The following is a 13,045-nucleotide window of genomic DNA, read 5'->3' on the forward strand; positions in this document are numbered from 1 at the left end:
AAAAATCAATAATAAATATCGATCGCATTGGTTATAAAAAAGAAAAAAGAAAAAGGAAGGTATATAAATAGTATATTTCACCTTCCAAATAAATAGGCCTTACTAAGTATATATATTCTCCAAGAAAAAAAATATACAAAATAAGAACACGTACCAAGGACACGGCTCAGCCATTAATTAACGTGAGCTCTGTATTTAAATAACTATCCACTTTGTTCTCGTTCTCAACCCTCTCATTCTTCAAACAAATCATCATTGAGAGAAAAACCAAAGAAAGCCAGATTCAGAGACAGAGACAGAGAGATGGAGGAAACTAAATCCAAGTTTAAGAGGATATGTGTGTTTTGTGGGAGCAGTTCAGGCAAGAAAGCTAGCTACCAGGAAGCTGCTGTCGAGGTGGCCAAGGAACTGGTAATTATATATCATACAACGGATTTACAACGGATTTTTCCTGATTTCTTTCACATATTCATCCCTTACATTCAAGATTTCTTTTAGAATAGCTTTTCTTTAGACCATTCCTATTTCTTCTTTTTTGCATTATTTCTTTTTTTTCTTTTTTAGCCTTCATCTCTTTCTGGGACTTAGACGTTCAGCTTTTCTCATCGAAGGAGATTCTAAAATTATCCTTCAGCGTTTGGGGATATATTAGAACTCAATGTTAATCCTTCATTCAACAAGCAATTTGGTTCGAAGTTTTTTTTTTTTTTCCTTGGTCTTGGTTATTGGCTTTTAGTGCAACAAACACCCTTTATTTTCTGTTCTTCAAGTTTTTTTCATTTCGTCTTCTTTTCCCTTTACGTTTGTGTATTCATTTCATCCATTTGCCTGAAATGATTTTGCTTTGTGTTCCTGCTATAAATTATTATTTTAAAAAACAAAACAAAAAACGTCTTCTAGTGGGTGTGGGAGTGGTGGCGGTGTGTCTGCAAGTTGCCACAAAACAAGCTTTCAACGTGGGCTTATGGTTATTAGAGAAATTAGCTGGGGGAGAGAAGGTTTAGGGTTTATGTTTGGCATCAGAGAATGCTAGCTGTAATCTGCCTGTCAGTTGAGCAGCCTTCTTGCATGATCCTTTGTTTTTGGTTTTGTATCAGAACTTGTAATTAATTTTGTTTTTTAATTTCAAGAAAATGGAATTATTATAATCAAAATAAAAACAAGATGAATATTCTTTGGTTAATTCTCTGGGGGAACCAAACGTGCTACCTCGGTATCATGACTCTTTTAAGCGTGTTATTTTTGGGCACTCCTTCACAAGCTTACCCTTCATGATTTTCGTTTATGGGGTTCTCCGCCAATATATTTAGAGTACTAATCACGTTTACATTTTGCTTGAAATTTATTTTGAATTGATTTGACTTGCTAATTGAATTTTTTTTTTCTTTGGAATAGGCATTGAAATTATGGGATTTATCTGATTTTAAATTAGTGAAAAATCATCATTTACCTAATTTTTAATGAGTTAATTCTGAAACAATTTTGGTATAATTTGAAAATCCTTGAAAATCTCTAATCTTAATTGATTGTAGAATTCATTTATAGCAATTGAGACTTTCCAACACTAAAATCAAATAAATAATATTGAAATAATTTCATTTTCCCTTAACTTCCCAAACAATCTTGTCAAGAGTTTTTATTGGTTCCACAGGAAGGTTATGGTTATCATTGTCATCTAATGAATTCCATAGCTTAATGAATATCTTGTGTTGATGATGGTTGGAATTTGTGACACGTGTTAATTGGGTTTGGTTTTCCACGAATCCTGAAGGTTGAGAGAAGAATTGATTTGGTCTATGGAGGCGGGAGCGTGGGGTTAATGGGCCTTGTTTCTCAGGCGGTTCATGATGGTGGGCGCCATGTTCTAGGGTTAGACTCTCTCTCTCTGTACTTGATCCTTGTATCTTTGAATGGCAAGTAAAAGAAGCCTGCTTCACAGGACATGCATCATTTTATCTCATTATATTTACCCTCCCCTGTGGTACATTGACACTGGGTTGCACACAGGCATTATTCCTTTGCTCATTTGTTAATTATAATAGTTTTTCCTCTTGAGCCATGCGAATTTCCCAATCTCCTATGCATTGGAATTCCCATTTATCAAACCTGCTCAGACATCATGGGATCATATGAGAATTTAACATTTCTTATCTCGATTTCTTTGAAACAAAAAATAGTGTTTCGAGCATATTGATTTCCTGGCTAGTGACTGGACATGGTACTAAACTTACTGTTAAAGGTTTGTGTTTATTATGAACATGTCTAGATTCACTAAAGGTGCATGTGTTCAACATGTTTGGAAGCTTTTCTAGCAGCCTTGTGCATGAGTTGGATAAAGCGGATCTGTTTCGGTCCTTGCAATGTCAGTATAATTATACTGTGTTACTGTTAGAAAGAAAGAGACTGAAAAGGCTGGTAGAAAGTATGCAAACTTTAAGGCAGTGATTGGAGCACCTTTCGTTTCCATGAATGGAAGAAGGCTACTAGAATTTTGATTCTTAAGAAGACTCTGCTAGCCCTGCAGTCGGATATACTGTTATTGAGGAGGCATTTTACAGATTGGAGGCCTGTTTTTAGATTGTTAAATGACCATATCGGGACAGCCAAATTACTTCCTTCATTTCAATCAAACTCATTGAATTTTCAAGAATGTTTTACATGCATTATGCTCTTTTATTCCTTTGAACCTGAAGTTAGAACTTACAGTTATTGGATTTTTTTCTTTCTTGCAGAGTAATCCCAAGGTCTCTAATGCCCAGAGAGGTATGTTACACAAAAACTTTCGAGTATAAGACAAAACCTCCATTTTTGTTTTACATTGTCATATGTTTTGTTTCCGCATTGAGGACAATAAAATGAAATGGGTCCTTTTCTGATGAGACAATATTATGTTATTGGTCACATTTAGGGTTATTTGAGAGTTTTAACTTCGTCTTTTTTTTCTTTTTCTTTTTTAAATTTGATTATTTTTAATATTTTTTAATCGTTTTAATGTATTAGTATTAAAAATAAATTTTACAAATATTTTAAAAAATAATAAGTAACACACTCTAAAACACCTTAATATTAAAAATAAATTTTAAAAATATTTTAAAAAATAATAAGTGACACACTCTAAAACACGTTAGTTGGTTTTGTCCTGCCATTGTCTTTGTATTTAGCGACACTGTCCATTTTGCCAGGCTCTCAAAACTGTTTACGCTTAAATATTAAGAAGCAGATGTGTGTGTTTGCTGGCCTTGAGAAAAGTCTAATGCTGTTAAACTAAATGAGGCATTAACTAATGACAAGTATTAAATATTTTGTAATGTATAAAATCTCGTTGCAGGTAACAGGCGAGCCTGTCGGGGAAGTTAGAGCTGTGTCTGATATGCATCAAAGGAAGCATAAAGTGGCCCGCAAAGCCGATGCCTTCATTGCCCTTCCTGGTAAGAATTTGATCTGTAGATTACGTACTTCTATGGGTCTTACATACTTGGTCTCTTTCCATGTAAAGTTTGCCAAAGTGTATGCCTATATGGACATACGTTAAAGTGCTCGAATTTGACTTTTGTCAACGCCAGGGGGCTATGGGACACTAGAAGAATTGCTTGAAGTAATTACATGGGCTCAACTAAATATCCATCACAAACCTGTAAGAATTTTTCTCTTATTTCATTTTTTACTGAACACATGATATTTTGCATGGAGGGATCCAAAGATTTGCTTTAGAGGGGCCAAATATTAAGTAGAGCCCTAACTCATTGCATAATGAAAAGTAAAACTATGAAATTTTTATGAAAAAAAAATATTAGTTAAAATGATCAACATGCTCTTTTCCAAAAACAAGAATGATTTCATTTTATTAGCATTTGTCTCTTACGGGTAAAGATTCATTGACCAAGAATGATTTCATTATTTTTATTTATTTGATTAACATTTTTCTTTGCTTGATAAGGAACTAGCATTCACAAAGAATGGATAACAAACTGAATATTGTTAGAACAATCAGTGGTTCATAGATGGTGATGATTAGTTATGATTATCGCCTATGTTTCAGTTTTATGTACTTTTAAAAGACATTTACATGTTTATTTTTTCAGAGTTTTATAGAACGTCCAAGAAGAAGTATCCAACACCTTCCTAGCATAAAAAGGAAAATAATCATGGAAATCCATTCAATATTTATACTACATAAAGAGCGATAAAAAGAATTTCTTTGATTTTGTTTAAATGAACGTCCAAGAAGAAAGTAGATCAAGGTGTGTCCTTCGATGTTACTGGAATTTCATCTCCCAAAATGATGAGGATTTAAGATATAACTATGTACTAAGTAACTGAATCTTGGTTAGCTTCCAAATTTTAAATGTTTTTCTTGAGATCATTCCCCAACACATAGCATCAGCCCTTGTCGTTGCGCTCACTCACATTTTGTCATGTTTCAAGTTCTAGAACTCTCTGTACAGCATATATATCTAGCATGTTAATATATTTTAGTCTGCTTATAAGCTTGGAATGTGTCCGATATGTGTCATGTTTCTCGAGTTCGAGGATGTTTTAGGGTGATGCATATCGCTTCTAAAGCTAACTTGTCATCATCTTGGTCAATGGATCTTATCGATTGTACTAGAAAAGTAATGTGGCATTGAATCAAATCATGTGACCCTTCAATGGATTCACATGCAAAGATTAGCTTAAGATATGCGATTCTTGTAATCATATTCAAGCTCCATGATTTTGGATGAGATATTGATCTGTTGGATATCCCTTCGAATGGGAGAAATTTCCTAACTGAAACTCTTAAAAAAAAATGAAAGTAGCGTTGGTCAAGATAAAGTTTCTTGTTAATTTGATGTTTTCACATTGATATCATACTAATATAGTTTATTAAAGAATATTAAGCAGTGGGTTTTTCGTATTATTTATGCAGGTGGGCCTCTTGAATGTAGATGGGTTCTATAATTCATTGTTGTCTTTCATTGACAAGGCCGTAGATGAAGGCTTCATATCACCTGCTGCACGTCGCATTATCGTGTCTGCTCCGACAGCCAAACAATTGGTCAGACAACTAGAGGTAGATAATCCTTTCTTTTACATAAAACAATCCATTTCATCTTGTTTAAGTGAGATTATGTATCTTAGCAGTCAAGTTCCATTAAAATCACTCTCTTAATATAATTAAAAAAATAGTATGGTCCCACTTAGCCATGAGCATGGCTGCTGTATGATAAGTTGGTGCTGATTTTTTTATTACATGGTAGACTTACATTATCTAATTATTGTTTTTGGGTTCCTTTTTCCACTTTCTTTGTTACTCCAGGATTATGTGCCGGAATACGACGAAATAACAGCCAAGTTGGTGTGGGATCGAGGAGGTTGATAGATTGACTGCCTGAATCAGCGGTCGCTTAGTAATCTTTTTGCTTAGGTATATACAGAATGGTCTTCTTCAGGTTTTTCCTGCCTAGTGTATACAAGCTTTGAGAAGAGGAGCTTTTTGGGTGTCCTTTTGGCGTTGTGTCAGCTCTGATGTCTCAAAGTCTCCCTTTTGTGTGAACTTGGAAGGAAGGAATGGAATCAGTTCAGAATTATTTATATTTATATATCCAGGAAGGATAATACTATATATTTTATGTAGTCAGAATTGACCGCATCCAGTAATAAAAAAAAATCAAAAGGGTGAATTTATCCACAATAGATTTCATTAAACTAGAACTAAAAGAATTTATTTTTCCTGCTTATAAACCGAACCAGAACAGCTATTTCGGTCTTTCCCATGTTAATTTTGAGTGCCTAAGAGTCCATGTTACTGTCAGGACACGCCATGACCACGCTTTTAACCGATCGTCTTCAAGCTCAAGCCAAGGTACCTCGTATGGCTAATGTGTTTTGCACCAAAGTGATCAAATTATCTGAACCTTTTTCGTCCTTGCCACCCCCCACGTTTCCCACCATTACGATTCAAGTTTTGTGCGCATACTATCTCACGATATTAGACATGATTTAAGGAGACAATACTCACGAGGAAAAACACTGTCTTCCATGAAGCCCAACGACAGTGATGTGACCGTGGTTTGCAGATTTGCAGACTTTAGAGCCATTCAAATGTTTGAGAATGCTCTGGAACTATTAAAAAAAAATCCAGAATATTTTAAGAATTGTTTCATAAAATCCATGGCAAAGAATATTTAAAAAAAATTATTTCATAAATTTTGAAAATCTTGACTGTTGACTAATTAATTTTAAACAAAATTATTTCATAAATATTTTCAATAATACAGAAAAAAAATCTAAATTGTTCCTTAAGTTTTCTTATAACATATTAAAAAATTTAAATGACTGAGTATTTTCAAAAAAAAAAAAAACTAAGTGAGAAGTTTTTTACTCCTTAAACATTTCAAAAGTCTAAGTGTTTTGTAAGTAAAAATTATTGTTTGCTGTTTCTTAAACATTTTAAAAATGTTAATGATTGAGTACTATCAAAATTCTTTTATTCCTTAAAATTTTTGAAATTTTATTTTAATAAATACTATTCTTCTAATTCCTAAAACATTTCCAAAACTTTTTAGTTTTTGAACAAAAGAAATATTTTTTATTTATTAAGCATTTCCACAATTTAATTATTAGTCATCTTACCCTTTATTGCAGTTTAGTAGAATTAAGTTGAATTGAATAAAGCTTACAACCACCAAATCAATTTTGTCTAAATGTTTTTCACAAACTCTTTGCGAAATCGACACAAACACGTGAGAGATTTGAAGAGTTTCTACGTCATTTTTTTATCATTGAGATTGTCTTGCATATCCAACTGTCTATACAAATATTATCTTAGTGTTCTTGTTTTATAATATTATTTTTCATAGTATTTTGAAAAACAAAATCTTTCATTAGAGGTATTATAACAATTGATAATGGAATTAATTTGTTACAAGTTAAAATCCTTAATAACCAAGATAAATAAATAAAATTCTCTTCAAATAAAAAAAAACTAAAACAAACTCATAATATTTAATAAAAAAATAGAAATAAAAAAATTATTTCACAAAAAAAACTTTTACATTAATCTTCTCGAGCCGGAAAGAATTTTTCCTCAATTTCAAACCTCATTTAAAAATAATCATCCATCGTAAACATCCTTTTATGTGGTCTAACCCACTGTAAGCCCCTAACACAATAGTTTACAAAGGGTTACCCCATAATGAATCTTTTTCACAACATTCTTATATCAATTATTTTATTATAAATCTCATTACCAAGATTTTTATTAACAGCAATTGATGTTGTTATAAACAATATATTAGTTTTAGAATTTTTTTTTCTCAAGAGTAAACCTCTTCTTCCAACCAAAACCATAAGAAATCATTAGATTGTAATATTGATTAACAAAAAATAATGAGGTTTTTTACAAGTTAAAACCCTTAAAAACTAAGAACATTATAACTATAGAATAGACATCTAAAATATTTAAATTTTATTCATTCAAGTTCCTCTTATCAAAAAGCTATTACTATTATTTATATAGAAAAACTAAAAACCTTACTAATACTAAATAAGAAAATAAAAAAAATAATAAAGAAAAATATTTATTAAAAAAACACATGCATCGCATCATTTTAAATTAAATATTTAATACAATTGGAATATAATTATTGGAGAAATATTCTCAGTACAAATATAATTTCTCCTAATAATTAACTTGTATTCAAAACCACTACAATTTTCTCTAATTAAAATCACTAGTGATTTCTACTAGTGATGATAAAAATGCTTAATAAAATCTACAAATCTTTACTTCTAAAGTTAGTTGCAATTTCAGTAACAAGGCCAAAGACCAAATTGGTACTATTTCTTATTTGTGATTCAAATTGGTTAAGGCTTTTAGAGTCAAAACACCCCCTCTCCTCCTCAACCATAATCTCATATCTTTGTAAAAGTATTTTTTTTCGTTTTATAATCAGCAAGTGGAAGATCAGAAGATTACAGCAAAAGAAGACCAATGTCAAGTTGTGTCTTTTCTAATGCGTTGCATCTCACATGCCTTCATGTTTTGGCATTTCCTCTACTACACTCCAGAAGTTTCTCCCAACAATTAATAATCCTCTAAAATGATTCGATTATCCAACAATTGAGGCACAATTGTGATTATGAAAGTATATTTTGAAATATTTAAACTTTTAAATCATAATAAACCAAATAATATTTAGCATAATTGAGAGGGAATGACTACTTATTGATAGAGTTTCCATCTATCTTTTTTAATAGCATTAAAACAAAATTAGCACCCTTCATTACAAGAAATCCATTTCATGATTCCAAGTTTTGTGTGGTGTGTGCCTTTCTAATCTTACTTATAATTAATAATAACAAAGATTAAACGGAGAATTTATAATGAATCAAGTAGGATCATGATTGTGCATTATCGATGATAAGTGTTTCGGGCCTCACTCATCTATATAATCAACTAATTAATGGAAAGTACATTACGTTCCTAAATAAAACAAATTGCAGTCATATCTATTTACAGTGAGAAGAAGTTGAATGCCTACTTATTTTTTACAACTGATTTTTATATATTTATACTAAATCCTTGTCTAAATTTTCAAATCTTATATAGACAACTAGCCCATCTGAATTAATTTATTCAATAGACAATTTATTCCTTATAGAATTTCTTTTTAATTCAAATAAAGATGATGTGATCTGTTGGGATGGGTTGGATTTCCCTTTTATTTGGAAGATCTCATATTTATATTTAGTTCGATACATAAAATATTATTAAGTCCAAAGAGAGGGAGTTTTAGTTTGTTTGTTAGGGGGTTGTAAACACTACTTATGAAGAGAGAAAGAGATATGAAGAAATCGCAATTGTTTGAAATAGTATTTTGAGAAGATAGTTGTAATTCTTTATTTGTTGATAATTGAGATTTTGAATTAACTAAAGTCTTGTGACTTTTCCTCCAATATTAAGGAGGTTTTCCACGTACAAAAATGCTTTGTTCTTTTTATATGACTTTGGTTCAAATTTAACTCTATCTCTATTTAATTGCTTCACGACAATTTACATAAAGAAAGAGAAAAAAAATATTTTCATTATTTTATTATTGATTTAAGTATCTTGAATTAATTTGTGACTTGGATATTGCACTCAAAATTATTAAATGCTTTCATGAGATGTGATTGAGTTGGTTAAACTTGGATATGAGGTATAAATTTAGTAGGTGTAGATATATAAGTGATATCTATCTCATATATATATATATATATATATATATATATGAAATAGCTTTACCACCTAATAATTTAGATAATTGGATTAAAGTGGTGTCTTTTTCTTATATGTAAACTCTCACACTTAGCAACCCAAATGACTCCTCGTTGCAAATTTTTTAACACAATAAAGAATAAATTAACTTATCAATTGAGTTAAAATTATACTTAACTTTGGATTAAATTATATTATTATTATTGTTATTATGAAAATAAAATACTAGTCCTTTGGGAGATTGAAAAATATATTTTTTTGGCTAGATCATATGAACAATGAAGTACTTTTCTAATTTTTTTTAATTGAAAAATTAAATCACAATACTAATCCTGGCAAAAGACAAAGCAAAGTCATGGGATCTTTAAAAGTTAGCTTCTTACATAATAATAGACAATACCTAAAAAACCCTCGATTCAACTTCAATTGATCTTGAAAACCCATTGAATTATGATTCTAAAATGAAAATTTTCAACCCTAATAGACAACACCAAACAATCAATACTTACAAAAAAAGAATTTCTAATTTTATCTTCAATTTCTCTTGAAAACCACAAATTCCTTCACTACCAACCATTTTCACTCAATTACCACAAAACAACACCAACCCACTTCAATTGCTCACTTAATTCATGTCCAAAATCACAACTTTCCCAACTTCAAAAAAAATATCAAATTAATACAATAAAAACCCTAAAAAAACCCATATTCATTGCAACAAAAATTTTGAACTAGAGTAATTTTCAATCAATGAAGCAAGAAAATAGGCAGCCAATTCATCTTATTATAACAAAAGCTAAATAGTATAGGAAAATCATTTTAAATCAAGAGACATTTCCTTATAGATTGTAATAGTAGTTTTACTTTCAATTTCTCATCTTTTTTGTGAGATGCTTCTTTCGCTTTTTATTTCTTTCCCATCAGGTGGGTAGCGTTCATGCCATTAAAGAGACATGTGTGACACTTTCTAATAACCAAATCTAACCACTTGTTGTCTCATTAAATACACATTCATATCGTCTTCCACATGGTATGATGTGTGTAGAAAAATAATTTGTTAAATTGTTGCCAATGATAGATTGTTTGTGTTTTTTCTTTCTTTTATCTTCCTTAAAAATAAAGGTGCACAATTGTCCATTTTATTTTTTGTTTATCAAATCAGGCATATTTGTCATACTCAAGTCTCTTGGGTCTAGCATAGTTGTCATACCCAAGGCTAGGCCAATACACCTTGAGTCTGGCATGGTTTGCCAAACCTAAAGTGCTTGGGTCCATGTCAAACTCATGCTTTTAGGTCTGTTAGACCTTCATCCAGGTCTGGCAACCATGTCAAACCCAAGAGTCTATTTTTCATCTCGTTGAATGCGCAATCGTGCCCTTTTCTATATGGTATGGTGTGTGTAGAAAAATAATGGTTAAATTGTCACTGGTGATAGATTATTTGTGTTTTTTCCTTCTTTTCTCTCTTCTGAAAATGAAAGAGCATAATTGTCGTCTTTATTTGTTGTTTGTCAAATCAAATATATTTGTCATACCCAAGTACCTTGGGTATGGCATGAATGTTATACCCAAGAGTTTGTCACATCTAATGTACTTGGGTCTATACCACACCTACACGCCAGGATCTGCCAACCATTGCCAAACTTAAGAGCCTTGGTCTGCCAGACCCGCGACCAGGTCTATCAACCATACCAGACCCAAAAGCCATAGGTCTGGCAATCATGTCAGCCCAAACAACTTTGGTTTGAGTAGATGATAAATAAAATCTGGTGACTTATAATTTTTTATAAAAAATTTAAATTATCCTTAAAGTATACTATATATAAATTCAAGTTCAAAAATTATTTATAAACAACAAATTATCAAAATCTAATTTACATTTTAGATCTAAAAATTCAAATCATAACTTCCCATTGAAATAGTTTATTTTTTAATTTTATGAATTTTTTATTCTTTTAATAGAAATTTATTCTTTTATATTTTTTTCTCTCTTCTTTTTCTCTTTTTTTTTTAACCCAATGCATGGGTCAAGCATGACCCAAACACTTGAGCCTAACAACTATGTCAAACCCAGCGACGTAAATCTGGCGACCATGTCATTGAGCCTAACAACTATGTCAAACCCAGCAACTTAAATCTGGCTACCATGTCAAACCCAGCGACTTAAATCTGGCGACCATGTTAAACCCATACGACTTGGATTTGAGCAGGTAATAATTAAAATATTGAGTCTTATAATTTTTTTTATTTTTAACAAAAAACTATCTTTAAAATATCCTAAACAGAAATCTAAGTTCAGAAATTATCTATAAATAATAAATCATCATGAAAATCTAATTTAATATTTTAAATCTAAAAATTCAAATCATATTTTCCTATTAAAATATTTCTTTTTTTATATTTATGAATTTTTTATTCCTTCAATAGAAATTTTATCTTCTCTTTTTTTCTCTTTTTTAACCATATTTTTTTTTAACTCAATGCTTAGGTCTAGCATAACCCAAATGTCTGGACTTGACAATCATGCTAGACTCAAGCAACTTGGATCTGGTAGCCATATCAAACTCACGCAACTTAAGTCTAAACAGATGATAATTAAAATGTTGTGACTTATATTTTTTATTTTTTATAAAAAGATATTAAACTATCTTTAAAGCATCCTAAATAAAAATTCAAATTCAAAAATTATTTATAAATAATAAATCATAACAAAAATATAATTTAATATTTTACATCTAAAAATTCAAATCATATCTTTCCATTGAAATAATTTATTTTTTATGTCTATGAATTAAATATTCCTTCAATAGAAATTCTATCTTCTCTCTTTTTTTTTTCTTTTTCTTTTTTTTTAACTCAGTGTCTAGGTCTGACATGACCCAAGGCACTTAAAGTATTCTCTATACACTTAATTATTTTTTATATTTTAAAAAAATGATATTAACCCGTTGTGAAGCACATGCTAAAATGCTAGTAAAGTTATAATTCATGTAGCAAAAACCTTAAAATAAAGCCAAAAAAAGAGAATAGGATTAGGATTTTGAAAAGAAACACAAGAAAAAACATAAAATGTAATGATTAAACAATATAAAAATCAATGAAAAACAAAAAATTCCATCAAAAAATAGATTTTGAATAACATAAGAAGAGGAAGGGCTTACACAAAAAATCAAAGAAAGAAAATTAAATTTTTTAAGAAATTTTTCGAGAAAGTGAAAAAAAGATGTGAAATTTGTATAGATATGTCTAGCTTTCAAAAGGAAAATATATTAGAGGGTGGCTTTGATATTAAGTCTTGGGGACTCAAACAACTACAATGGATGCCATTATCTTTTGGTTTGGTGAATTACTTTTGTATCATTTAGGGCTAGGGTGGACATTAGGGGTTGACTTCACTATATATTAATATTTACATTAAGATTAACAAAAAAAAATAATAAATATAGGTTTTTTTTCTTAATCTAAATTTAATTTTTTAAAAATAAATTAATTTAAATTATTATAAATATATTAATTTATTTTAGATATTATTTTATTAAATATCATTTTATTTTTACATTGTTTTCAAATAAGAGTATAGCTATTTTTTTATAACTTTAACAAAAAAATTTACAATCCATCATTTAAAAAAAAAATATTTAGCAGTCATTATAATAAACGACTAAAAGATTGATGTCTTCTCCCAAGTGTAGGAGTGTCGAAGTAATAAATAACCCGGCAAGACCGGGGTCGAACCACAAGGAGGTTAATTGTACAAATTATAAACAACAATTATAAACAACAATAATAGCAATAATAACAATA

At 30.1% G+C, this 13,045-nt stretch overlaps 1 protein-coding gene across 1 annotated transcript; it reads left to right on the forward strand.

Annotated features, from left to right (window-relative positions):
* Nucleotides 1-244: 244 nt before the first annotated feature.
* LOC105139329 (cytokinin riboside 5'-monophosphate phosphoribohydrolase LOG7) lies at nt 245-5,670 on the forward strand. The gene is made up of 7 exons (XM_011045726.1): nt 245-411; nt 1,772-1,869; nt 2,733-2,763; nt 3,329-3,428; nt 3,564-3,634; nt 4,910-5,053; nt 5,300-5,670. Exons 1-7 carry the CDS (start codon nt 304-306, stop codon nt 5,357-5,359), a joined length of 612 nt encoding a protein of 203 aa, XP_011044028.1. The 5' UTR covers nt 245-303; the 3' UTR covers nt 5,360-5,670.
* The last annotated feature ends 7,375 nt before the right edge of the window (nt 5,671-13,045 follow it).

This window comes from Populus euphratica, unplaced genomic scaffold, assembly GCF_000495115.2.
Source record: "Populus euphratica unplaced genomic scaffold, PopEup_1.0 scaffold177.1, whole genome shotgun sequence".
NCBI lineage: Eukaryota > Viridiplantae > Streptophyta > Magnoliopsida > Malpighiales > Salicaceae > Populus > Populus euphratica.

Coding starts and splice junctions, on each gene's coding strand:
- LOC105139329 (XM_011045726.1), top strand. CDS start 304: ATGGAGGAAACTAAATCCAAGTTTAAGAGGATATGTGTGTTTTGTGGG. Junction 3,429..3,563: donor TGCCTTCATTGCCCTTCCTG/GTAAGAATTTGA, acceptor TGTCAACGCCAG/GGGGCTATGGGACACTAGAA. Junction 3,635..4,909: donor TAAATATCCATCACAAACCT/GTAAGAATTTTT, acceptor TTATTTATGCAG/GTGGGCCTCTTGAATGTAGA.